This window comes from Mastigoproctus giganteus, chromosome 7, assembly GCF_048544385.1.
Source record: "Mastigoproctus giganteus isolate SK-2022 chromosome 7, ASM4854438v1, whole genome shotgun sequence".
Taxonomy (NCBI): Eukaryota; Metazoa; Arthropoda; class Arachnida; order Uropygi; family Thelyphonidae; genus Mastigoproctus; species Mastigoproctus giganteus.
The window spans coordinates 180,621,588-180,649,189 of NC_143581.1; the positions used below are offsets into that span (position 1 = coordinate 180,621,588).

The 27,602-nt window shown below is 38.6% G+C and overlaps 1 protein-coding gene across 4 annotated transcripts in view; it reads left to right on the top strand.

Moving 5' to 3' along the window:
* The first annotated feature begins 1,055 nt into the window (after window positions 1-1,055).
* Rlb1 (lysine-rich basic protein Rlb1) overlaps window positions 1,056-27,602 on the top strand; it is an 81,635-nt gene continuing 55,088 nt past the window's right edge. The window contains exon 1 of one of the 4 annotated variants that reach the window (XM_090377995.1): window positions 1,056-1,162. Coding sequence is in view for 1 of the 4 variants with exons in the window: in XM_090377994.1 (XP_090234120.1) it covers window positions 1,327-1,353 (27 nt within the window). In the remaining 3 variants the exon portion in view is untranslated. Of the gene's footprint in view, window positions 1,172-1,199; window positions 1,354-27,602 lie in introns of those variants that run through there. The other 3 variants (XM_090377997.1, XM_090377996.1, XM_090377994.1) reach the window with 3 other exon arrangements.

The window sequence follows — 27,602 nt, forward strand, 5'->3', positions numbered from 1 at the left end:
GGTTTTGTCAATGATATATAGGAATTTTGCTAGCAGGGAAAAGGAGGTGATTGTCCCTCTGTATAAGACAATGGTCAGGCCACGGCTTGAGTTCTGCGTTGGCGACCCAAAACCACACTCCCTTGTGCGTATCTGTTTTTTTCTATTTCCTGGGGAGGGGGAGAAGAGTGTTTTTTTCCTCTTCTTCCCACCTCGCCTCCCCATAGTTTCACTCTGGTGGGTCATGGGCATGCCCCACTGAAAATGAGGGGTCACCTTCCTTTCGACCACTCTTCTTCCTATTTCACCCCCACTCTTCACCCTCCCAACACTTTCTCTTGTACCGGGACTGTCCCACATGTCCAAATTTAAATCACATCAAATTTTTACCGACATTTTAAGCTCTGTAGAAATAGTTCTTTCAGTGTAAAGCCCCACGCAGCCCTTTCTAAATTCAGCTTTACGGAAATCAACCGCGATCGTTCATCGCCGTTGATCCTGTCATCGACGCGATTCGAACTCAAGTCTTTTCCACCCTGTTTGGGGAGGACTGCAATCCTACCAACGGTGCTACCGCGATGGCGTTGCTTTTGAGGCGATTTCTGATTCCGAGTCATGGTTTGAAGGACATTCAGAGCACTGCTATGAGGTAGGCCTGCGGTATTGTATTGAGAATTGGCGAAATATGTCATTTTGTCTGGTGTCTATGTTGAAAAGTGGAATACATGGTGTTTATTTCAACCTTCTAACGCAACTGCTTCTGTCTGAATACAATTTTTTTTAAATCTCTTCGTCTATCTCAATTGCGTAGTGACCCAACCTGAATTTAATTATGCCTTCATAGTTGCGGCGATAGTTTGCTTATATCTGTTGCCTTTTCTTTATATTATTGGATAAGTTCCGCCAGCCTCAGGAGCTTCATTTACTTTTAGCCTCAATGATTTCTCTTCCATTTTTCTCAGTTCACAAAATTATTTACATTCCAATTCTTATTACGGTTTTTCAGTCAGCTGACTAAAAATACAGTATTTGAGAGGTTCCTGGAATTGCCCTTATATTTGTAAAAATGATTTTTGGCTCACTGTGCATTTTATTGATTAAAATACACTTACTGTGAATTTTCTTGAAATGAACCTATTGTTCAAGTACCGTTCTGGATTGCAAGGTGGTGTTGCAACAAAACGTAATAAGAGTTAAGCTTAGTTAGTTTATGTTATGAGATGTTTTAATTAATGAAAAAAAAAAAATCTATTTTTTTTATTGTGAAGTTCTTGATCAATGACTATTTTGAAGTGGGTGTTTTTGTGTGGGTTTATTTTTCCTGTCATTTAAAGCTATTTATTTGGAATGGATAAAATACAAGCCAATAATCAGGTATAGTAGTTCTGGAGCAAAGTGAAGAGTTATAAAGCTTTTTCCTTAAAAAAAAAAAAAAAAAAAAGATTAAATTTGCAAACAAATCGTTTCTATTTTTAACAAAAAATTAAAGTAGTTATAAATTAACCGCTCTGTGAAGTCATTTTTCAAAAAAAATAAATAAATAAACAAAATAAAAAATACTACATATAGTAAAATATATGTGAGTATATAGCCAGTGTTTTGTTTTTTTCATTTGCACACATACGAATTTTTTGCCTTTTGACAGTTCGGAAGCCGGCAGTAGACTGCAATTTGCCTCATTTCATTTATCCAGGTACTGTATCTCTTTTCCTATAGTTTTGATGCTTTGTTATAAGTGGAATGGGTATAGTAGATCTAGCGGGCCAAAAACAATTTACCCCCACCCTTTTCTTTTATATATATATTTTTTTTCAGTGGTATATGCAGTTCAAGATAAATACATTTAGTAGAAAACGTGATATACATAAATATACATGGTCGGCAAGAGGTACATGACTATGTAATAGTAAATCAAAAATTTGCAAAACAATGTCGAGATACTAAGGTGTTTAGAGGATATGATATTAATTCAGATCATTTTTTAGTGGACTGAAGATATGGAATGAAGAAATAGCTAAAGCAGTACAAGATAAATATATTAGCATTTGCATTAGTAGAGGCATATGATGCAAGAAAGCAAGCTTATGCAGCATCAGCCAAAAAAAAAAAAAAAAAAAAAAACAACCCTTCCACTTCACCCCTCCGCTCTTTCTAAATACCTGTCCAGCTGAGCCTTAAATTTATTCAGGCCATTAACTTCCACAACAAGGGATGAAAGTCTGTTCGACCAACCAACTGCCCGCTGGCTAAAGGCAAATTTCCGCACATCTATCCTACATCTGTCTTTCCTCAATTTGAATTTATGCCCTCTAAGGTGATTATTCTGAGCAAGAGGCAGTATCCCATCAGCATTGAGCATGCTCAAACCATTCAAGGCTTTGTACACCTCTGTCAGATCACCTCGCCGGTGCCTAGTCTCCAGACACTGTCATTTGCAAAACTTAAGCCTTTCTTCGTAAGAGCAACCCTTCGTTCCATTCACTAACCTTGTTGCCCTTCTCTGTACTCATTCCAGCAGCTCTACATCCTTCTTTAAATGAGGCCTCCAGACCTGTATACAGTACTCAAGGTGCGGCCTGACCATTGCCTTTATACAAGGGAATAATCACTTCCCTATCCCTGCTAGAAAAATTCCTGTATATCATTGATAAGACACCATGAGCTACTCTTGCAGCCCGTCTGCACTGCACAGAGAACTTCATATCTGCCTGCACAATTACCTCCAAGTCCTTTTCATTCTCTACTACTGTCAGTGTAGTACCACAAAGTTGATACATTGCTCTGGGGTTGCTGTTTCCCATATGTAGTACTTTACATTTGTCAATGTTAAAACTTCATTTGCCACCTCTCGGCCCATCTGCTCAATCTTTCCATATCCTGTTGCAGCAGCATAGCGTCAGTAGCGTCCTTAACAACCCTGCCAACCTTTGCATCGTCTGCAAACTTGGATATTAAGCTTGATATACCATCATCAATATCATTTATAAATACAGAAAACAACACTGAACCCTGAGAGACTCCACTAATAACATTACTCCACAATGAGCAGTGTCCATTAATTTCCACCCTCTGTCTTCTGCCACTCAACCATCCCTTTATCAATAGCAACAATTTGCCACCAGTGCCACACTGCTCCAATTTGTGCAGCAGTCTTCCATGTGCAACAGTATCAAAAGCCTTTCTAAGATCCAAATATATAATATCAAAGTTATTTCCTGCATCTAGTTCTTTTGTGACTACATCATAGTATCCAATCAAATTGGTCAGGCAAGACCTTCCCTTAACAAAACCATGCTGTGTCTGAGCTATAACTGAAATCTTGTCAAGATGATCCTGCAGTGCTTCTTTAAACAGTGCTTCCATTAATTTTTCTGGAACAGAAGTTAAACTCACAGGTCTATAATTACTTGTGTCAGCCTTTGATCCTTCTTTGTGAATTGGGGTTACATTTGCATATCTCCAGTCTGGGTACCTCTCCCGAGTCCAAGGAAGCTCTCATAATTATGGCTAATAGATTGCTTACTTCCTTTGCTGCCTCCTTTAATAAAACTGGATAGATCCCATCCACCCCAGGTGCCTTTCTTGTATTTATCTTCAACAATTTCTCCTCCACTTTACTCTCAATTATTATAAGATCATCTAGCTCACTGCCAGTGTTTACTTCAACTATGGTGTTCCCCTTCCTGAATAACTCCTCACGTGTGAATGTAAATGCAAAATATTGATTTAGTTTGTTAGCTACCTGAGCAGGATCATGAACAGTTGAACCATTGATATCAAGTGGACCAATCTGATTCATCCCCTTCCTTCTAGAGTTTACATAAGTAAAGAACTCCTTGCTGTTTTTTTTTTGCATCCCTTGCCAAAGATTTCTCGTAATCTGCCTTCGCCTGCATAACCTCCTTTGTAACTTGGTTACAGATCAACTTATATCTATCATAGGCCTCTGTGTCACATGTTAATTTATATGTATCCCATGCATTTTTCTTCTGTGCCATATGTCTCATTAGTTCATCTGACATCCATTTAGGCCTGAACCTTGAACAATATTTCTTAGTTGGTATGTAAAGCCTAGTATCTTCCAAGATATGTTTTTTGAATGCTTCCCATGTTGCGTTTGCTGTTGGTAACATCATCAGTTGGTCCCACTATATAGAATTGAAATACTGTCTCAGACCATCGTAGTCGCCTTTACGAAAGCAATAACCCTTCCCTTTGCCCCTGATGGTAGTTACTTCCTTGAGTAAATCCCACTTCTGCACACTGTGATCACTGCCACTTAGTGGTTCCTGTATCTGCAGATTCTTAATGCATGAAGAATCACTACTGATAATCAAATCAAGAGTATTGCTCCCTCTAGTTGCCTCCCGAACATGCTGATTTAGAAAACAATCATCCAATAAATCCACAAATGCCTTGCTCGTGTGTGAGTGACCAACCCACAAATTCCAGTCACTATCTGGGAAATTAAAATCCCCCATTATAAGACTCTCTGATTTACTGGCCCACTCTATTTCCCTCTACAGTTTCTTATTATACTCATCAGAGTCATTAGGCCTATAGCACACTCCTATTCTCAATTTTGATCACCCAATGCTTATGTCACACCAAACTGACTCGACACTGCACTGTCCAGCGATTCGACTGGCTTCACTTCCTTGGATTTTAGGTGTTTCTTAACTAATAGCATAACCCCTCCTCCCTTTCTATCTTTTCTATAGAAGTTGTACTCCCCAAATTCCAGTTCTGCATTACTTATATCCGTGTGACACCACATCTCTGATATCCCAACAATATCCGCCTTTGATGCTTTGAGCAATACCTCAAATTCATCAAATTTATTTACCAAACTCCTAGCATTGGTGTACACGCAAGTATACATGCACCTGTTCTTTTTCTTAGCTACCCTAACACAACCCATGTGTTTACTTGTACCCCAATGACTCCCAGCAGTCTCTGAAATAACCTGCATCTTATTTTCCAAGCTGCTGCTCATTCCAATAGAAGCAGTGCAAGAATCACTTTCAACTCTGCCAGTGGCTACTGTTAATCTATTAGTCCTTGTATCCCCCCAATCTAGCAGTTTTCCGACCCACCTAACACTGCCTCGATAGCATCAGCAAACATTCTTGCATATACTAAACAGGACAAGTGAGAATGAAGAAATATATAAACAAGAACGCAATAAAACTAAAGATATAATAAGGAAGGCTAAAACAGAGTCATCGGATAGATTTATAAGCACAATAGAACATGATGTTCATGGAAGACAAAATTTGGTATATAAAATGATGAAACACGTGAATAGCACAGAGAAAGACACTTCACGAATAAATATAATTAGCATTAGTAGAAGCATATGATGCAAGAAAGCCAGCTTATTCAGCATCAGCCAAAAGAAAAAAAAAAAAAAAAAAAACACACCACTCCCATTTCACCCCTCCGTTCGTTCGAAATACCTGTCCAGTTGAGCCTTAAATTTGTTTAGGCTGTCAATTTCAACAACAAGTGATGGAAGTCGGTTCCACCAACCAACCAACCACCCGCTGGCCAAAGGCAAATTTCCGTACATCTATCCGACATCTGTCCTTCCTCAATTTGAATTTATGCTCTCTGAGGTGATTATTCTGAGCAAGAGGAAGAATCCCATCGGCATTGAGCATGTTCAAACCATTCAAAGCCTTATGCACCTCTATCAGATCACCTCGCCAGTGCCTAGTCTCCAGACTCTGTAATTTGCAAAACTTAAGCCTTTCTTCATAAGAGCAACCCTTTGTTCCATTCACTAATCTTGTTACCCTTCTCTGTACCCGTTCCAGCAGCTCTACATCCTTCTTGAAATGAGGCCTCCAGACCTGTATACAGTACTCAAGGTGTGGCCTGACCATTGCCTTATACAAGCGAATAATCACCTCCTTATCCGTGCTAGAAAAATTCCTGTATATGATTGACAAGAGACCATGAGCTACTCTTGCAGCTCATCTGCACTGCTCAGAGAACTTCATATCTGCCTGCACAATTACTCCCAGATCCTTTTCATTCTCCACCACTGTCAGTGTAGTACCACAGAGTTGATACGTTGATCTGGGGTTAGTTTCCCATATGTAGTACTTTACATTTGTCAATGTTAAACTTCATTTGCCACCTCTCAGCCCATCTGTTCACCCTTTCCAGATCCTGTTGCAGCAGCATAGCGTCAGTAGTGTCCTTAACAACCCCGCCAACCTTTGTATCATCTGCAAACTTGGACATTAAACTTGATATACCATCATCAATATCATTCATAAATACAGAAAACAACAGTGGACCCAACACTGAACCCTGAGGAACTCCACTAATAACATTAATCCACATTGAGCAGTGTCCATTGATTACCACTCTCTGTCTTCTGCCACTCAACCATTCCTTTATCCATAGCAGCAATTTGCCTCCAATGCCACACTGCTCCAATTTGTACAGCAGTCTTCCATGTGCAACAGTATCAAAAGCCTTTCTAAGATCCAAATATATAATATCAAAGTTATTCCCTGCATCCAGTTCTTTTGTGACTACATCATAGTATCCAATCAAATTGGACAGGCAAGACTTCCCCTTAACAAAACCATGCTGCGTCTGAGCTATAACTGAATTCTTCTCTAGATGATCCTGCAGTGCTTCTTTAACCAGTGCCTCCATTAATTTTCCTGGAACAGAAGTTAAACTAACAGGTCTATAATTACTTGTGTCAGCGTGCCTCCGTAGCCAGGTGGGAAGGAGTAGCAGTGCGTAGCACACGCTTCTTGATTAGACCGGGGTTCGAGTCTGCCACCACCAAATACGGAGGATGTGGAAAGGTCAGGGAATGAGCACCGCATACCCCGGAGCAATATGGCCTTAGTTGCTAATGCTCCTAAAAAAAAAAACCAAACCAAACATGTGTCAGCCTTTGATCCTCCTTTGTGAATTGGGGTTACATTTTCACATCTCCAGTCTATGGGTACCTTCCCTGAGTCCAAAGAAGCTCTCATAATTATGGCTATTGGTTTGCTTACTTCCTTTGCTGCCTACTTTAATATAACTGGATAGATCCCATCCACCCCAGGTGCCTTTTTTATGTTTACCCTCAACAATCTCTCCTCCACTTTCCTCTCAGTTATTACGAAATCATCTAGCTCACTGCCAATGTTTACTTTACCTACGTCATTCTCCTTCCTGAATAACTCCTCGTGTGTGAATGTAGATGCAAAATACTCGTTTAGATTGTTAGCCACCTGAGCAGGATCCTCAACTGTTGAACCATCAATATCCAGTGGACCAATCTGATTCATCCCTTTCCTTCTTGAGTTTAAGTAGGTAAAGAACTCTTTTCTGTTTTTCTTTGCATCCTTTGCCAAGGATTTTTCGTAGTCTGCCTTTGCCTGCCTAATCTCCTTTGTGACTTGGTTACAGACCAACTGATATCTATCATAGGCTTCCATGTCACCGATTAATTTGTATGTATCCCATGCATTTTTCTTCTCTGCCACATGTCTCATTAGTTCATCTGACAACCATTTAGGCCTAAACCTTGAACAATATTTCTTAGTTGGTATGTAAAGCCTGGTAGCTTCCAAGATTAGTTCCTTGACTGCTTCCCGTTTTGAGTTTGCTGTTGGTAACATCATCAGTTGGTCCCACTGTATAGAAATTAAATACTGTCTCAGACCATCATAGTCGCCTTTACGAAAACAAAAACCCTTCCCTTTACCTCTGATGGTAGTTACCTCCTTGAGTAAATCTCACTTCAACACACTGTGATCACTGCCATCTAGTGGTTCATTTATCTGCAGATTCTTAATGCATGAAGAATCACTACTGATAATCAGATCAAGAGTATTGCTCCCTCTTGTTGCCTCTCGAACATGCTGATGTAGAAAACAATCATCCAATAAATCCACAAAAGCCTTGCTAGTGTGCGAGTGAACAACCCACAAATTCCAGTCAATATCTGGGAAATTAAAATCCCCCTTTATAAGACTCTCTGATTTACTGGCCCACTCTATTTCCCTGTACAGTGTCTTATTATACTCATCAGAGTCATTAGGCCTATAGCACACTCCTACTCTGAATTTTGATTTCCCTATGCTTATGTCACACCAAACTGACTCGATACTGCCCTGTCCATCGATGTTGACTGGCTTCACTTCCTTGGATTTTGTGTTTCTTAACTAATAGCATAACCCCTCCTGTCCTGTGTATCCTTTCTGTAGACATTGTACTCCCCAAATTCCAGTTCTGTATTTCTTATATCTGTGTGACACCACGTCTCTGAAATCCCAACAATATCTGCCTTTGATGTTTTGAGCAATACCTCAAATTCATCAAATTTATTTACTAAACTCCAAGCATTGGTGTACACGCAAGTATACATGCACCTGTTCTTTTTCTTAGCTACCCTAACACAACCTATGTGTTTATTTGTACCCCAATGATTCCCAGCAGTCTCTGAAATATCCTGCATCTTATTTTCCAGGCTGCGGCTCATTCCAATAGAAGCAGTGCAAGAATCACTTCCACCTCTGCCAGTGGCTACTGTTAATCTATTAGTCCTTGTATCCCCCCCAACTAGCAGTTTTCCGACACACCTAACACTGCCTCGGCAGCATCAGCAAATATTCTTGCACCCTTTCTATTTAAGTGTATCCCATCCCTGTAGAAGCAGTCTCTCCTGTTAACAAGTACAGACTAGGCTGAAAAAAATTCTACCCCTTGAGCCTTGCACAAGGGGTAGTTCTGATTTTATGCATTTTATCCAAAGTCATTCAGTTAAAATTCTGAACCCAGTTTACAAAAAGATGCCTTAACATGAAACTGCTTGTTGCTATGTGTACAGTAATTATTTTAAAAAGTTTAAACTTTAATTCAGATGTAAAAATTTTAATAATGTTATGTTAAACACAAACTGTCTTATCTCTTACAATTATTGTGATAACATTACACACATTCCTAGACTTAAAACTGTGCTCTTTTCTGCTGAAAGTTATAACAGATTTTCCCCCCCCCCCTCCCATTTGGATAAAAGTCTTTGGGATTACCCTAGACCATTTCAGAAAATGTTTGAGATTCTGAATTTCTGAGCCACATGTAGCTTGCAGACTACTGGCAACCTTCTTCATTTGAAAATCCCTTTTAATAATTTGTTGTCCTCAAACTATTCACTTCTACAGCACCAGGGAAAAAGTTTATCCAAACACTCAATCAGTTACTTTTTGAAGGCAAATTTCCACACATCTGTCCTTCATTCAATCATCTTTTACAAATAAAATTTAGGTTCTCTTGTGTGTATGTTGTTTGAAAAAGAGTAAGGGTGCCATCAGCACATAGTTTAGCCACCCCATTTAAATGAATGAATGAATTTTGTTTATACTCCAAGATAGCTATATAAGGTTAGAAGAATTTACAAAATGGAGAAATACAAGCACATTACCATATTTAGCAAACACATCAACTCAAATAATGGTCAACTCAAATGTGTACTACTGTATCCCCATATTGACTGCTCAGCTATGTCTTAAAGCCTTTTAAGAGTATCCTTTTGTGCTGCTCATTAATCTTGCCACTCTTTTCTACACTCATTCCAACAGATCTACATCCTTATCAGAATGACATTAACAAAGCTGCATGCAGTATGCAACATATACCATAAGTAAGCAGTATCCTTATATAATGGGATACTCATTACCTTGTCCCTTCTGGCAAAAAATTCATGCAATTTTTCATCTGGCTGGTTAGACAGACCATAGTTTTCCAGTATATAAAAATTTTATATATTGTTGTTTCTTGAAAGGTTATAAGGATTCCTTTATATCATTGACTGAATCCTTGCAGTATGTCTGCAAGGTTCAGAGAATTTCATGTCAGACTGTATACACTTACCTCTACTTTTTCATACTTCTATTTTGAGTTTTATACTATCCATCCAAATGGATGTTATTCTGGGATAATTACTATCCAAACAATACTTTGTATTTATCAATGTTAAATATCATTTGCCATTTTTCAACTCATTTTCTGGTTTATCCAAACATTGAAGTAGCATTCCTGATTGCTGTCATGATCTATCCAGCTTTTGTGTCATCAGCATATTTAGACATTAAACTTGAAAAAAAACTATGCCAATAAATGATATTAATGAGGGGGAGGGTAAGGGTTCTCTTACCAGGAAAGGCTTAAAATCTGCAAATAGCACAATCTGTGGACTAGACATCTGTGAGTAGATCTTATTTGAAGTGTTTAAGGCTTTGAATGGATTGAGTAACTCAATGCCAATGGAATCCTTCTTGCTCAGATTATGCATATGAAGTGACAAATTAAAATTGAGGAAGGATGGTTGCAGGATAGATGCGTGGAATTTGTCTTCAACCAGCAGGTATTTTGTTGTTGGAACAAACTTCCCCTGGTGTTATGGAAGTGGGTAGTTAGTATCAGTAGTGGAAAGTAATGCAAGCTTATACAGCATCAATCAAAGAAAAAAAAATAAAAAAAAGTTCTTACATCACTTGTCCACCCCTTCCAATGGTTTTTCTAGTTCTTCCTTTGATTTATTCAAACTATCCACTTCCACAATAACACTATGCCCAACGTGCAAAATAACTTCTTGTAGCTTTTTGTAGCTTGAGGCTTTTTCCATGAACTTAATTATGTCTATTTTACTTATGTGGGGGGGGGGGTCACAGAAGATTTGTATTCAACCAGAAGTAGTTCTGATACATGGTTGAAAGAAACACTTATCTATTACACTTTTTTAGCTTATTGATCAGGCAAAATGATACATTTTTGCCACCTCTCAATACATTTCCACAGGCCAGTTTTGTAGTAGGCCTCTGACTGTCCTTCAAACCACGACTTGGAAGCAGAAATCACCTCATCATCAGCAGAAAAGTGTTTTCCACAAAGAAAATACTTCAGGGCAGGAAAGAGAAAGATATCCAAGGTGCAAGGTCAGAGGAATAAGAAGGATGTAGAAATATTTCAAACTTGAAAAAAATTGTGGGCACACCTCACTGCAGCATGTAAGGAATGCACAGGGACATTATTGTGAAGCAGGCACACACCTTTTGACAGTCTTCCTCAAATTTTTTCATTTATAGTAGCATGTAGTTTTATGAGGAGGTTGGAATAATACTTCACCATCACAGTATAGCCCATTTGAGGGTAATCTTAGTATTACACCATGCTGATCCCAAAAAACTGACAGCATCATCTTGTCAGCACTTGGGTGCATATTTGCCTTTTTTTCAGGCTTGCTTTGTTTTTTGATATCTGTTTAGTTTCGGGATCATAGTGATTGGATCCAGGTTTCGTCCATTGTGACTATCTGTTAAAAAAATCCTTGCTTTTCCTGGCACATAAATGTTTCATCTGCAAATTGCACTCTTTCCTTCTTTTGGCAAGGGTTCAGAAGTCTGGAAATCATCTAGCAGATACTTTACTCATATGTAACTGTTGATGCTTCAAGTTCTCCCCAGACCCTACACTAATTTAAAGTGCTGCATCTAGTTCTTTTATGCTAATACAGTGATCTTCCAGGATTAATGTCCCAATTTTTGCAACACTCTTTTGTTAACAGCAGTTGCTGGTCATCCTGGGATTTCTTCATGACGCGTTGAGATTCTTTCGCATTTGAATTGTTTATATCAATATACAACAGCATTGTAACCTGGGCAGTCATCTCCATAAACAGTGACCATTTCTTTGTGGATTTCTTTGGGTGTTTTCTCTTGCGGGAGGAACTGAATCACTGATCTGTATTCCACTTTTTCCATTGTGACACTTCGCTTCGTTCGGCACTGCAAATCAAAAAAATAAATTGTCAGATCGAAATCAGAATTTGTGTGATTGCTATAGAGATTTCAAGGTATCAAACAAAAAAAAAAAAAATTCAATTTTCAATTAGAACTACTGGGTGAATACAAAAAGTTTGTAGATACATCTTGTTGCTGGGTTGTTCAGACCTTCCACCACTGAGATTCCAAGCAGAGTCAAAACCCGAATCTGGATAGACTAGGCAACCAGAAACTAAATTGAGATTCTAAGTTTGACCACATTAATTTCAAAAGAGTCACAATGTGGGCCTGGGTAATCCTGTACACTTTAAATAAAAAGCAATGTATTTCCCAGTGGGAGTAGTGCAAGACCAAGACAACCTGCCTCCACAATATGAGATTGATACACTATGTAGCAAACCCAATTTACTTGTAGCTGCATACAGAAAGAGGCTATGCCTAATGTCTCCAATTACCAAGCAGTTTTCTTCCTGTGATTATATAGTGCTCTCCAAAGTGATATAGTGTTGTTTCTTTTCTAGTGTACCTATTCTTTTGTTTACTTGAAGTGGTTCTGCACACTAGAGGTCAAAAGTAAGAACCCAGAAAGGAGATCCACCTTTCTTTTCTTAGTATCTATATTTATTACTAACCAACTGTACTAACTTAAACAACTGCTTGATCACTGGTGGCACCACTCCTGCCTCTACGTGGCAAAACCGGTAACTTTGGGGATAAACCAACTCTCAGGGCTAAAAGGAGCAGAGATGGAAACAAATGAATTTCCACATTTAGAGCCAAAGAGTTCCCAACAAAAGTGACTTTCTTCCAGTGTAGTAGTAGTAGTGGCATGTGATGCAAGAAAGCAAGTGTATGAGCTTATGCAGCATCAGCCAAAAAAAAAAAAAAAAAATCACACCATTCCCTCCAAATGCCTGTCCAGTTCCTCCTTAAATTTATTCAACCTATCAACTTCCACAACGGCAGATGGAAGTTTGTTCCAGCAATTAACCACCCGCTGGCTAATGGCAAATTTCGGCACATCTATTCTACATCTGTCCTTTCTTAATTTGAATTTATGCCCCCTTAGGTTCGTAATCTGAACAAGTGGAAGGATCCCATCAGAATTCAGAGTGCTCAACCCATTCAAGGCCTTATACACCTCAATCAGATCACCGCGCAGGTGCCTAGTCTCCAGCCACTGCAATTTGCAGAACTTAAGCCTCTCTTGGTAAGAGGATTCCTTCATTCCCCAGACCAATCTTGTTGCCCTTCTCTGTACACGCTCAAGTAAATCTACATCCTTCCTAAAATGAGGCCTCCAGACCTGTACGCAGTACTCAAGGCGTGGCCTGACCATTGCCTTATACAGATCGACAATCACCTCCTTCTCCCTGCTAGCAAAATTCCTATATATCATTGACAAAACCCCATGACTTGCCCTGGCAGCCTCTCTGCATTGCTCAGAAAACTTCATATCTGACTGCACAATTACTCCCAGGTCTTTTTTATTTTCTACCACCTTAAGTGTAGTACCACACAGTTGGTACGTTTCTCTGGGGTTACTACTACCCATATGCAGTACTTTGCATTTGTCAAGGTTAAACTTCAGTTGCCACTTCTTAGCCCATCTGCCCAAATTATCTAGATCCTGTTGCAGTAGCACACTGTCATTAACAACCCTGCCAACCTTTGTATCATCTGCAAACTTCGACATTAAACCTGATATACCTTCATCAATATCATTGATAAATATACAAAACAACAGTGGACCCAACGCCGAACCCTGTGGGACTTCATTAATAACATTAGTCCACGAAGAGCATTCTCTTTCTTCATTCTCTTCGAGAGAGAGAGAGAACTCATGGTCAGTATCGTGATTACTGACCATAACTTCTCTCTCTCGAAGAGAACGAAGAAAGACACTGGCAGAGAGGAATCACCAGTATTCCTGATAATACATTCTCTGTTAACGCAACCTGTGGGCAAGCTCTCCCTCTTCATTATTTAGAGATACCTTGAACATGCTGCAGGTTCACCAAAAATGGTGAAACGTCTCCAATCTGGAGATTTATTAATAGAGACCACCAATTCTCGACACTCTGAACTATTATTACATCTGACATCCTTGAGTGGAATTGCAGTTAAAATCACACCACATACCACCCTCAATTCTTCAAAGTGTGTGATCACTGAATGGGATTTATTAAACCTTCCTAAAGATAAAATAGTTCAGGAACTTAAAGATCAAAAAGTCACTCAGGCAAAAAGGATCATGATCTGAAAAGATGGCAGTTAGTCCCTACCCAGAGTATAATTTTAACTTTCAGTTCTCAAAACCTACCAGCTTCAGTCAAGCCGGGATATTTAAACTGTCGCATTCAGCTGTATATCCTGAACCCCCTAAGGTGTTTTAAATGCCAGAAATTTGGCCATTCCTAGACAGCATGCCGTGAAGACACTATGTACAAACTGTGAGCGTAAAACTCATACACAAACAGAATGTAAGGCATCAACTCCACAGTGTCCTAATTGCAATGGCAACCATCTGGCATACTCCAAAGACTGCAACTTTAGGAAATTGGGGGGAAAAAAATACAAAAACATGAAATTGAAAATAGTTTCCTACCAAGAGTCAAGTAAAGGAGTAAAATTAAGTAAGCCAAAATGTACCTATGCTTCTGCTACTTACAGTCACCAATCAGTGGCATGTTAGACAGAAGTATTCATCCCTCCAGACTCAAACTGGGCTCGATCAGTCCTCTCAATCCAGCATCCATCTCCACCAAATGTAGTAGACCAGTGGTTCTCAAACTAATGAGATCTACAGGCCCTTTCAAAAATTAAAATGTTTGCGGACCCCTATATATGAGGGAAAATGCCAGCAAAGGGAGAATCAGTGACTAACAAGGTAGTGTAAAAAAGACAATTTTTTTTTTTTTTTTTTTTTGTAAACCCCAAACACGAGAGGTATTAGAATCTATAGTACTTAGTACCGTGCTTGGGTTGGAGTTTGAGAAGATGAAAGAAGATATTTGTTGACATTGGACTTGAACTTCTGTAGACTATAATTTTCAGGAAATACGTACGCAGGAAGGTTGTTCCATAAAACAGCAGTTGAATGAATAAACGAGGAAGATGAAAAGTTAGTTCTGTGAGTTTGAAGTTGGACAGTAAATGGATGTTGGCTGGTGGCGGCACGTGTTCGGACTGTTTTGAAAGAGAGAGTGGGAATTATAGAAGCCAATTCAGAAGAACAGTGCCCATGGAAGTATCTGTAGAAGAGGCATGCAGCAGAAACAGTATGTCTATGAGAAAGCGAGTGGAGAGACTCTGTTAGAGATGAATCATTAATTAACCTAACTGCCCTCTTCTGAATGGAATCAAGAAGCCTGAGAGAGGTTTTGGGGGCACCACCCCAGATGTGTGAACAACATTCCAAGGCAGGGCGGATTTGTGATTTATACAGAGTGAGTAGCTGTTTGGAAGAAAAATAATGCCGAGAGCGAAAGAAAAAACCAAGTTTTTTAGATGCAGAGGAAGCAATATTTGTAATGTGCTTGTGCCAAGAGAGATTAGAAGTCAGAGTAATCCCCAAAAGAGATATATAATTTTTCCTAGAAATCGGAATGTCACTAAAGATAAGCATAGGAGCAGAAGAATCCTTTTTGCGAGATATAAGACAAGACTGAGTTTTAGAAGGATTGAAATCAACTAAGTTGTCTTTGCCCCACTGGAGAATTACCTGAAGATCAGAATTGAAGGAATTGGTAGCAGATTTTCGAGAAATATAAGCTGATTGAGCAGGACAAGATTTCTCAAAATGGAAAGTGGAATGTAATGTGCTATCATCGGCAAAACTATGGATAGGATTTCCAGTCAATGGAAGAAGGTCATTAATATACAAGAGGAAAAGAGTGGGGGAAAGAACTGAACCTTGGGGGACACCGGCATTAGTGGAGAAGTTAGAAGACAGAGAGCCATCACCCTCAGTGAGCAATGAGAGAGAAAACTGGATAACCAATTACTAAAAACAGTTGGCAAACCATAAGATGGAAGTTTGTTTAGAAGACCTTTATGCCAAACAGGATCGAAAGCCTTTGAGGTGTCAAGAGTAACTACTTGTGTTTCACCGAACCTTTCCATTGAATTAGTCCATAAATTGGTAACATAAGTCAGAATATCACCAGTGGGTCGACACTGATGGAATCCATACTGGCGATCGTTGATCAGACAGAAGATTTCTAGGTAGTTAAAAGTTGGCGGTTAATTGATTTCTCCATTGCTTTAGAAAGAGTAGAAGTAATTAGTTTTTTTTAGTATTAGTAACGGCCGTATGGTGCAAGAAAGCCTATGGCTTATGCTGCACCAGCCAAAAAAAAAAAAAAAAAAAAAAATCCGAACAAAACAATGATAAAAACAAAAATTAAATAAATAAATAAATAATAATAATTAATAAATAAATAAAAATAATAAAATGAAATTAAAAATTAAATAAAAAGGAAATTAATCCTATCATCCTATGCGCTTCCCTTACCCGAAAGTACTATCCAGATGACCTTTGAATTTCCCCAAACTGTCGGCCTCTACCACCCATGAAGGCAACTTATTCCAGTAATTTATAACTCGCTGGCTAAAATAAAACTTCCTGCAGTCCAATCTAAACATTTCCCCGCGTAACTTGAATTTATGTCCCCTAGTTCTAGCATCATTTATAATCTTGAAAATTTTGTCCTCATTCATTTTACTGATGCCTCTCAGAGCCTTAAACACCTCAATCAAATCTCCCCTAAGGTGTCTAGTTTCCAAACTCTGCAACCCACATATTCGAAGTCTTTCTTCATACGGACGCCCTTTTGCCGATCTCACCAGGCGAGTTACCCTTCTTTGCACCCTTTCAAGAAGCTCGATGTCTTTCTTTAGGTGCGGTCTCCATACTTGAACACAGTATTCCAAGTGTGGTCTAACAAAAGCCTTATATAATGGGATTATCACGTCCCTATCTCTACTTGCAAAAGTTCGATAGATAATTGCAATGGGATGATAATTGGATGGGAGGGATTTGTCACCCTTTTAATGAACTGGCTGGATATGAGCAAATTTCCAACCAGAAGGAAAAACACCTTTGGAATAAGAAAGTGAAAAAAGGCAGCAAAGAAGAGGAGTAAGTTCAGGACCACAGGTTTTGAGAACAAGTGGAGAAATACCATCGGGACCTGGAGCTTTCTTAGCATCAAGATTCGTCAAAATCTTTCTGACATCTTTTTGACAGAAGACCACGGGAGGCATTGAAAGGAGTGTTTTGGGAATGGTGGGAGGTGTTTTACCAAGATCATTAATAAATGAGTTGGAAGAAAAATGGGATGCTAGCAGATCAGCTTTATCCTTGGCTGAAGTAACAACAGAACTGTCTGGTTTGGACAGAAGTGACAGCAGAGATGGGCAAAGTTTCAGCTAGTAGCTTTGGTAAGAGACCAGAATGCTTGGTTACCATTAGGGCAAGAAGCAAGTTTTCTACTCTTAGCCTGTTCAAACTCTAGTTTGGACTGATTAACAAGTGCTTTACAATTGTTGCGAGCTTTGGTGTAGGCAGAAAATGAAACTGGAGAATTAGGAACAAGCCAATTATGATATGCAACATTCTTCTCTTGAACAGCCTTAGCACATTTATTTGAAAACCAAGGTTTAGATAAAGGACGAGATTTTAAAGTGGTGTGAGATAAAGGATATCATTCGTGCAAGAATAATTTCACTGACACGATCTGAGCAAACGTTGACATCAGAAGTTTTGAAACAGTAATCTGACCAAGGAAAAGAAGAAAAGAAGTCTCACAGGTCATCCCATTTTGAATTCTTGCAATGCCAAACAACACGAGGTTCGGAATAACCATGAGATAAAGGTTCCATTGGAGAAGAGACAATCACCAAGTTGTGATCTGAAGTGCATAAAGGACCTCTCACTTCGACCGTGTGCTTAGAAGGGTTGTTTGTGAGAAAAAGATCAAGCGTGTTGGCTGTATGATTAGGATTGTCCGGTATTCTTGTAGGTAAATGAACAATCTGTGCAAGGTCATTAGTAATTGCAAAAGCCTCAGCATCTCAACCAGCTCGGTCGGTGTGACTAGAAAACGGAAGCCAGCTGGAGTTGTGAACATTAAAATGACCAAGGAAAATTACCTTACTGTTAGGAAAGTTGGACTGGAGAAAGTCAAGTTGCAAAGAGAGGAAGTCAAAGAGCTCCAAGTGATTGGTGGAGTTTGGAGAACGGTAGAGACAACAGATGAATTTGACACAATGAGGTAGAGAGATTTTAAGCCAGAGAAGTTCAAAGAGAGGAGATTCCAAATTGCCAAGTCCCTGACAGGGAATATCAGAACGAACATATGCAAAAGTACCAGCTTTGAGTGGAAAGGAATCATACAGCGAATAATTTGGGCATCTGAGATGAGCAGTAGTTGAATCAATCGATAACTGAGATTCTATCAGAAAAAGTACATGTGGTTTGGCAGACTGCAAGTGGAAATGGACATTGTTGAGATTAAAATTGAGACCACATATATTTGTGAAATGAATTAGGAAGTGCTCGGGAGGTTTAGATCTTTTTGCTGATAAGCTTGCTCTGTTAGTTTGACAATTCATTTTGTATTCAATAGCAAGAAAAAGTGGGTGGGACATGCTGCAAGAAGTAATTAAATTTTTGGATATGGTGTACACATTGGAAGAATATACCCAGATCCTTGACATAGCTTGGCCTCGACAATGCTCCCCGCATACACACTACTCGGACTCCCTGCAGTCACTATCTGGCAGAGTAGAGGTAGCCAGATTATACACTAGCTGATCCGGAAGCCTCCTAAACCGAACCAATAGGTTCGGTCCCGTGTACTAACTAGCGGCCGGCCTGCAAACACCGTTTTAGAGCTGTACCCTTGAAATGTATAGAAGATTGGATCTCGCTACGATGTTCATCATAACCTCAAAAGTCATCAATGATACTGCATGATGGAAGAGGTAGGGAAGGGTTGACCGGAACTTAGCTCTAGAGACTAAACATGGGTTCCACCACTTCAAGCCTCCAATAAGCAAAGTGGTGGTATTGCACGGGTTGATGAGAGTCATCTTCCACCTAGTACTGCCTGGTAACATAGAGGGGCGGCATTCCTCCATGTGGTGTGGGCCCCACACCTCGACCCCTGTTTACATTGGTTCACACCTGGGTGGTCACCCACCATGTACTTGTGCATGGAGGTTATACCCAGGATTACTAACAGTCCCACCATTGTGCAGGTGCAAGCAGAGGATTTGGCTGTCACAGACCATCCGGACTTTGTCGAAATTGGGTCCACTTGACTTGAATGTCACCCGAATATCAGTTCCATCAGCGTTTTAGACTCCCAGGTAGCTGGCATATCTGAGAGAATGTCTGTGACAATCTCAAGAACTATGTTTTAGAAGAATCTAAAGAATCTTCTAAAGGGGCGCCTCCATAGCCAGGTGGGAAGGAGCAGCAGTGCATAGCACACGCTTCTTGATTAGACTGGGGTTCGCGCCTGTCACCACCAAATACGGAGAATGCGGAAAGGTCAGGGAATAACCACTGCATATCCCCGGAGCAATATGGCCTTAGTTGCTAATGCTCCTAAAAACCAAATAACAACAACAACTGCTTCTAAAACAAAGAATAGAATCTTATAATCTTCTTCTAATACAAAGTTTAGTATCTTTTGTACACTACTTTGTTAGTCATTGATTCTCACTTTGCCTCATCCTTTGCCTCATCTGTTTAATTGCTTACTTCCCCGTCACACGGATACGGTTCACTTTGACGATTTCACACCTTCCCCCCCCCTCACTCGGGGATACTTCAACTAACATAAATATACTGTACAGAGAATTATCGGCTTTCATCTTTGGGTCTCCGATGTTGCTCTGTAATCACCACACGCAGTTAATTTCATCGATTCCGGTCCATACACACAGTAAGTTGGCATTAACCTGACTTTATTCCTTAATCTATAGTTATTGTGTTTAAATTTAGCCGACCGGGCTAGCCGAGTGGGTAAAGTACCTGCCCGGCAACCCAAAGGTCGCGGGTTCGATTCCCGCCTCGGGCTTGGATCAAAGTACTGCAAAAACCTTGGGAGGTGCAATATGGCCACAGAAGCCGATGCGCAAACAACTACCAAATCAAATCAATTGTTTAAATTTTATACTGTATTTTGTCTTTTTGAATTCAGACTTTCAATAATTTTTCCTTTAACAAGATTTAGTTGGCATTATTTTAGCTTTTTAATTTATTTACTTATTTTTATTTATGTTTGAATTTTATTCCTTCCTTTTGGTCTCTGTCGGGTTGGCTATGGTGTATACGTTTTGCACGTATACATCATAACAGAAACAGATTCTGCTTATTGCAGTGGCTCCTATGGTTTTGGCTGCTGACCCTATGAAGAAATAATTAAAGCCCTAGGACCCAGTACTTTAGATACTATTGTTATTATCATTATTTTTTTATGTTAATCTAATTTAATTTCAGGTTATCTTTTACCTTGCCGGCATTCTCAATTTTTTCCATGGTAATTACAATTGACAGGTCAGCACCCCTACCCAATACACTGAAAATAAACATTTGTCTATATATATATGATCGACCACCATTTTGCGGACTTCCTGGAACTGGTCTGCGGACCACAATACTACAGTTGGAAATACCATTGCAATAATACATTACCGACATCACAGAGACTTCCCCGTTGTCAGGCAGTGGATAATTTGCAAAAATCAGATCCTGTTGAGGTGAAGTAATCTCATCTATCAAGCATGACACAGATGATACAATCAACCAAGAAGATCTTCTTGAAATGCATGCAGATGATGATATGGAAGAAAGCAATGACTCAGGGCACCCTACTTTTTAAGAAAAGGAAAATCAAAACTCGATAAATATAAACAAGCCACTCACAAAAAAAGTCATCTTCCACTCACAAAACTAAATAATGGAACAAATCATGCAGTGGAATTGCAGAGGTTTTTGCAGCAATATTGATGATATCTATGAATTAATTCACCATTACAATCCTGTTGCCATGTGCCTACAAGAAACAAATTTAACACCAAAAATCTTCACTTCAATCAAAAACTATACTCTCTTCAGAAAAGACTGATCTGAAACTAACAGCCCCCATTGAGTAGTAGCTGTACTTCTGGAATCCTGAGTCCCTTCCAGGCACATTCCGTTGCAAACATCATTAGAAGCTGTTGCTACACATATAGTAATTGGTATTGCATTGACAGTGGTCTCGATACATCTCCCGCCAAACTATTGATGCACAATTCGGGATCTGGAAAATCTTATTTCTCAATTACCATCTCTTATCTCTCTATTAGAAGATTTTAATGGACATCATTCATTGTGGGGTGGGGTTCTCTGGTCTCAGATGAATGAGGTGAGCTTATTGAAATGCTACCTGACAGACAGAATTTGACACTATTGAACCCTGGCTAACCCACTTACATCCATTTTCCTACTGGGTCAACCACTGCTATAGATCTCTCAATCTGCTCTCCGATCCTCTTCCCAACTGTAGGGTGGGCAGTACACGACAATCCTCTAAACATTATCTGCTCATTTGTAGCATTCAGAGACCACCCAGTCCAAAAATACAGAAACAAAAACAAATGGAAATTTTCCAAAGCGAACTGGACAAAATTTACAAATTGTATCTTTTGATGAGAATATCATTGAGTCTTCTATTATTGACACTGCCACCGATCATATTACAACACAGATACTAACAGCTGCAACAGCCACCATCCCACTGTCTCAAATAAGAAACCATTGGCATACCAATCACTGGTGAAATGGTGATTGTAACAAAGCGAAAAGGGAAAAAAACGCAGCATGGAATACCTTCCGCAAATATCCCACCACTGCCAACCTTATTAACTTCAAGAGACTGAGAGCCAAAGCTTGTTTCATCCGGAGAAAGGCCAAAAAAGATTCATGGATAAAATTTGCCTCCTCGATCAGCAAAGATACTGATACCTGAATAATCTGGGAAAAAAATAAAGAAGCTAAGCGGGAAATACATATATCACCTTTTCCTATTATTAACTGGAATGAGAAGGAGATCTCTCCTAGGGAGATTGCCAATGCCATAGAAACTGTGTTCTGTGAATTGTCAGCCTCAAGCGCATATCAACTGTCTTTTCAAAAAATTAAAGCTGAAACTGAGAAAAGGAAACAACTTCAAAGCTACATGTTCTTTACCCTATAACCAACCACTGACATCTGAACTAAAAGAACCTATATATACCTCAAGAAATAGCGCTCCTGGCCCAGATGGAATTTACTATATAATGGTTCAACATCTCAATCAGAAATTATTATCGTCATTGCTAAAATTTTACAATCAGATATTCTCAGAATATATATTCCCCACGTCCTGGCAACGTTCTTATATAATAGCTATACCGAAACCTGGAAAAGATCACTAGATTCCTCACAATTATAGACCAATTTCTCTAACCAGCTGCTTGAGTAAGACTGGAAAAAATGGTTCACCTGGTATCTTGAATCCAAAAACATAATCAGCAACAATCAGTTTGGTTTTTGAAAGAATAGATCTTCCCTAGACATCACGAGAAAAGCTTGATCAAACATAAGAAACGCATTCATCAGAAATCAACATCTCGTCATGATATGCCTTGATATAGAGAAGGCTTTTGATACCACATGGCAATACGGCATCCTAAGAGATCTCCATTCTATTCATATGAGAGGCCATTTACCACATTTTATTCAAAGCTTCCTTCGACACAGATCTTTCCAAGTTAGGTACCAGCAGGTTTTATCTCAAACATACAAGAAGTATGTTTGAGATAAAACATACTTCTTGTCCCACGAGGCTCTGTTCTTAGTTTAAGACTGTTTTCAGTATGAATAAACAATATCACAAACTGCATTCCAAGCACCATTGACTCATATCTCTATGTAGATGATCTTACCATATCCTGCCATTCCCAGAATATGAACTATATCGAGAGGCATCTACAAATATCCATAAATAACATTGAATTATGGATGGCACAAAATGGATACAAACTGTCAACCCACAAATCTATAGCCGGGTTTAGGTTCAGGATGCATTCTGCGCTTTGTGCAGAATGGATCCTGAACCTGAGTTGCACTTGGCCAACCACCCCCTACCAACTGTTAACAGTATTTGCCTCCTAGGTCTAATTTTTGGTAAGAAGTTAAACTTCCAGGAGCACATCAAATATCTAAGAACCACTTGCACAAAGAAAATCAATATACTCCGGGTCATCATATTTTAGTACATCTCAGGGTGCGATTGTTATACCCTGCTCCACTTATATAAGTCCTTAATTAGATTTCAGCTAGAATGTGGAGCATCTGTTTATGGCAGCTAGGGAGAGCATCTTGGCTCTTCTCTTAGGATAGCTCTAGGTGCATACAGAACATCAGCAGTTTAAGGTCTATTTTGAGGCTCACGAACCCCCACTTAGCATCAGAAGAAAGATGTTGCTGATGAACTACTCAGCTAAAATTAAAAGCCTGCCTACTCATCCTGTTTGGCCACTGTTGCATGATCCTCAGTGGAAAACTCACTATGCAAATAAACCCAGAACATTTTGGCCTACTGGTATCAGACTGCAGAATCTAACAGAAAGCTGGAACATTCACTTTGATAATATCCTCAGTTAATCAAAAGATCCAGATACCCCTCCCCCCCCTCCCGTGGACTTATACACTTCACACTTTCTTTTGATGAATACTTTGAGCAATGGGGTAACAGTTCTATAGCAAATATTAACATCTAACAACTACATTTTGCTCAAACACAAAAGTACCCCCACTTTACCAAGATCTATACTGATGGTTCAAAGTCCGACAATCAAGTGGGTGCAGCTGCTGTCTTCCTTAATACAACTGTTTCAATTTCACTTCCAGCTGAATGCATTAGTTATACTGCTGAGCTTCATGCAATTAAGCTTGCTCTGAAAAACATCTCACTCTTGTCAATAAATAAAAGCATAATATATACTGATTCACAGAGTACTCTTTTAGCTTTGAAAAGCACTTCCTTACCTAACAACCCTTTATTAAAAGTCATAAGACTTTTAATAAAGGGTTGTTAGGTAAGGCCTTATTAAAAGTCATAAGCTGATGCTTCTTCATGAGCATCAGCAAACTGTTGTCTTCTCTTGGATCCCTGGCCACATTGGTAGTCCAGGAAATGAATGTGCAGATGATGCTGCAAAGCATCCTTCCAACATAGCCTCAACAAATGATTTAGTCCATATCCTGATTATAGACACAATATATGGAGAACATCTATGGAACAATGGACACTTCTGTGGAAAATGCAAAAAAATAACAAGCTATTCAAATAAAACCTGAACCACAAACACAGCTCTATCTGCTTACAGGAAATGATCCTCCTCAGTGTGCTCACTGCTCACTACCACTTACAGTAAAACATCCTCAAATAGGCCTCTGAGGTTGGGTATATTCATATTACGTTCTTAGCGTTTTTTCACCAACCTTTCATGGAGTAAAATAAAATTAAAATAAAATAAAACAAAACAAAACAAATCTTGATAACTATATTTACAATAACCATTGTAAATATAGTTATCAAGATTTGTTTTGTTTTATTTTATTTTAATTTTATTTTACTCCATGAAAGGTTGGTGAAAAAAAAAAAAAAAAAAAAACGCTAAGAACGTAATACAGTAAAACATATACTCTTTGAATGTAACTTGTTCAACAGTGCCCTACAAACGTCTTATAGTTTCATTTCAGATCTACAACCTTTGTCTCAATAGCATCATAGGTAAAGAAGCAAATCTCTCTGAACTCTGAATTCTCTCTCTCTATTTAAAACAAATTCAAATGTATGACCATTTCTAACTGCTGCACAAGTAGTTCTTTATGTAAAGACAATTAATTTGGGAGGTGCAATATGGCCCAAGTTGCCCTTGTGCCAGAAAATACCACTGCAACAACAACAAACTATGCCTGACTTATATACTTCATTTAGGTTACCATGCAGATGCATAATTTATAGAGACTGCAATGTACAGAATCGCATTCATTTTTGGCAAGATTATCCTTTTGTGCTTCCAGATCTAAAGTTAGGTCTCCAAACCTGTATGCCTTCTTCCAGATCTGACCTAACCATTGTTTCATAATGGAATAATAGCCTCTTTGTCCCTGCTGGCAAAGTTGCCATATATAATTGACAGGACCCCATGAGCTCTTCTTGTAGCTTGTATTGATCAGAGAGTTTCATGTCAGCCTATTCAATTACCCTTAGATGTTTTTCATACTCTACTACCTTGTGTTTGGTACCACTCAATGTTGTTATTCTTGGATTATTTCTAATCAAATTCCATACTTTGCATTCATTACTGTTAACCTTCTTTTTTTCTTAAGTCTTTCTGTATAAGTTACCCAATAACAAGCACTTATACTTGGCTTATTCAAGTTACCTAAAGTGATTTTTGTCTCATCCATTATAGTCATTTGGCTTGTGATGCATCCCAACTATTGTCTGCCCTTCATTAACATGAAAAACAGTGATACAAGGCTCAGTAGGTATTTAGTATTATTAGTATTAGTAACGGCCGTATGGTGCAAGAAAGCCTATGGCTTATGCTGCACCAGCCAAAAAAAAAAAAAAAAAAAAAAAATCCGAACAAAACAATGATAAAAACAAAAATTAAATAAATAAATAATAATAATTAATAAAGAAATAAAAAATGTTCTACATTGTAATGATATTTTAAAAGGATAAAAGAGATTACCTCAATCTGGTACATAGAATGACTTCAGACCGACATTCTCCAAATGTAGACAGATAAAATAATTTAATGAATGATTGCACTCACAGCCAACCCAACCCCAAAACACATCAGACCACCCCCAAAAACTATGAGTGAGAGAAGATATTGTCAAAATTAATTACAATGAAAAAATTTTTTGGTAACAGCATTGAAATAAATTAAATTAAAATCATGAAGATGAAATAAATCAGATGAGAAATTAAAAATAATTTTAAAAACCTTCCTTAAGGAGACAACTTTTCGACGAATCTGAAATGAGGTAGGGGTGACATACGTTGATGGATTTTTGTGCAGCTTAATTTCAAGGTTTTCAGTGATTAATAACTTTGTGTAATTGTGTTGGATGCTCAGAATTTTTGCTTCATTAAAAATAAATATATGACTTTCATTTATGGCATGAAAAGCCAATTCTGATGCATTGGCAAACAAAGAATGGACTGAAGCAGCATGCTGTTTCACCCTCAAATCTAGGGTACACCCAGTCAAGCCTTGATACGATGAGTCACATTCACTACAGGATATATTGTATACAAGATTGGTTACTTGAACTGAGAAAGAAGAAAGGACTATAACATAGTATATAGTTTCTAAATTGGTTTTGCTACAATTTTAAATTCTGTATTTTTAAAGGGTCTACTAAGTTGTTTATGCCATTCCTCAATATACATACAGAATGGAAATAAAGTATTTTTTATTGGTTTACTGATTGGTGTGATATTTTGTGACCTATCTTTTGCTTGTAGTTTAATTTGGTTAATAGCGGTGAGAGGATAACCTCTCATTTAGAAAGTTGTTTGTTAGTATCTCAATCTCTAAGTGTAGAGCAGGCTCAGATGTGGAATATTTGTGTTTAGAAATTGGTTGAATTTGATGGACCTTTTGTAAGCGAACGGGTGGTAACTATTATAGTAAAGAAACATACCCATATTTGTGGGCTTACGGCAAATGCTGAATTGAATTTTATTCCCCTCCCGTGTAAGTGTGAGATTTAAGAAATTTAAAGGCTTTGTTTCATTGTGTTCTTTTTCTAAATGTAGTCTTCTATGAATATTACTGAATCTTTAAGATGTCTTGAGTAGTGGAATCATCAGTAATCATGAGTACATTGTCAAGGTATCCTCTGTAAAAAGTAATACTGGGAAGAAACGGTGTTAAATATATGTGTTCGATGTTAGCAAGGTACAATTCTAATATTAGGTCACTCAGGACCCGTAGGTAGACCGAAAATTTGCCTATATATACTGCCCTAAAAGGTAATATAGCTTGCTTCAATCAGAAGCTTAATTAAATGGAAAAATTTCCTTTTTAGGTAATTTAGTATGATTTATTGCCGTGGTATTGTTGTTTAACGAAGCAAAAATTCTGAGCATCCAACACAATTACACAAAGTTATTAATCACTGAAACCCTTGAAATTAAGGTGCATGAAAATCCAATCAGTGTACTTCACCCCACCTCATTTTGGATTCATGTTTTTTTACGTGCATGCACAAGGACAAATAACCTCTTCATTTAAAATCTTGACACACATCTTGACTTGTTTTGGGGGTCAGGTTGGGGTCCTTCACTTCAGATTCTGTGGCGTGTCGAATCATTCATGGTACTGTGAGTGCAATCATTCATTAAATTATTTTATGCATCTACATTTGGAAAACGCTGGTGTGAAGTCATTCTACGTACCAGATTGAGATAATCTCTTTTATCCTTTTAAAAAAATCCTTCATTAACAAATCATTTCATGCAATATAGATTGAATGCTCACCTGGGCTTGATCAGGCATGGTAAACCATCAGGATATCTTCAAGCAGGTTTTATTAAGTGTAGTTCCCCAATGCATGACCCTCCCTCCCTCCCTCCCTCCCCTAAATACATTGTATTGGCCATAATGAAATTCTTTGACCCCCTCTCTTTAATGGCATCATGTTTCAATTAGTTTTGCAGTTGCAGCATTAGTTAACCAGAAACTCAA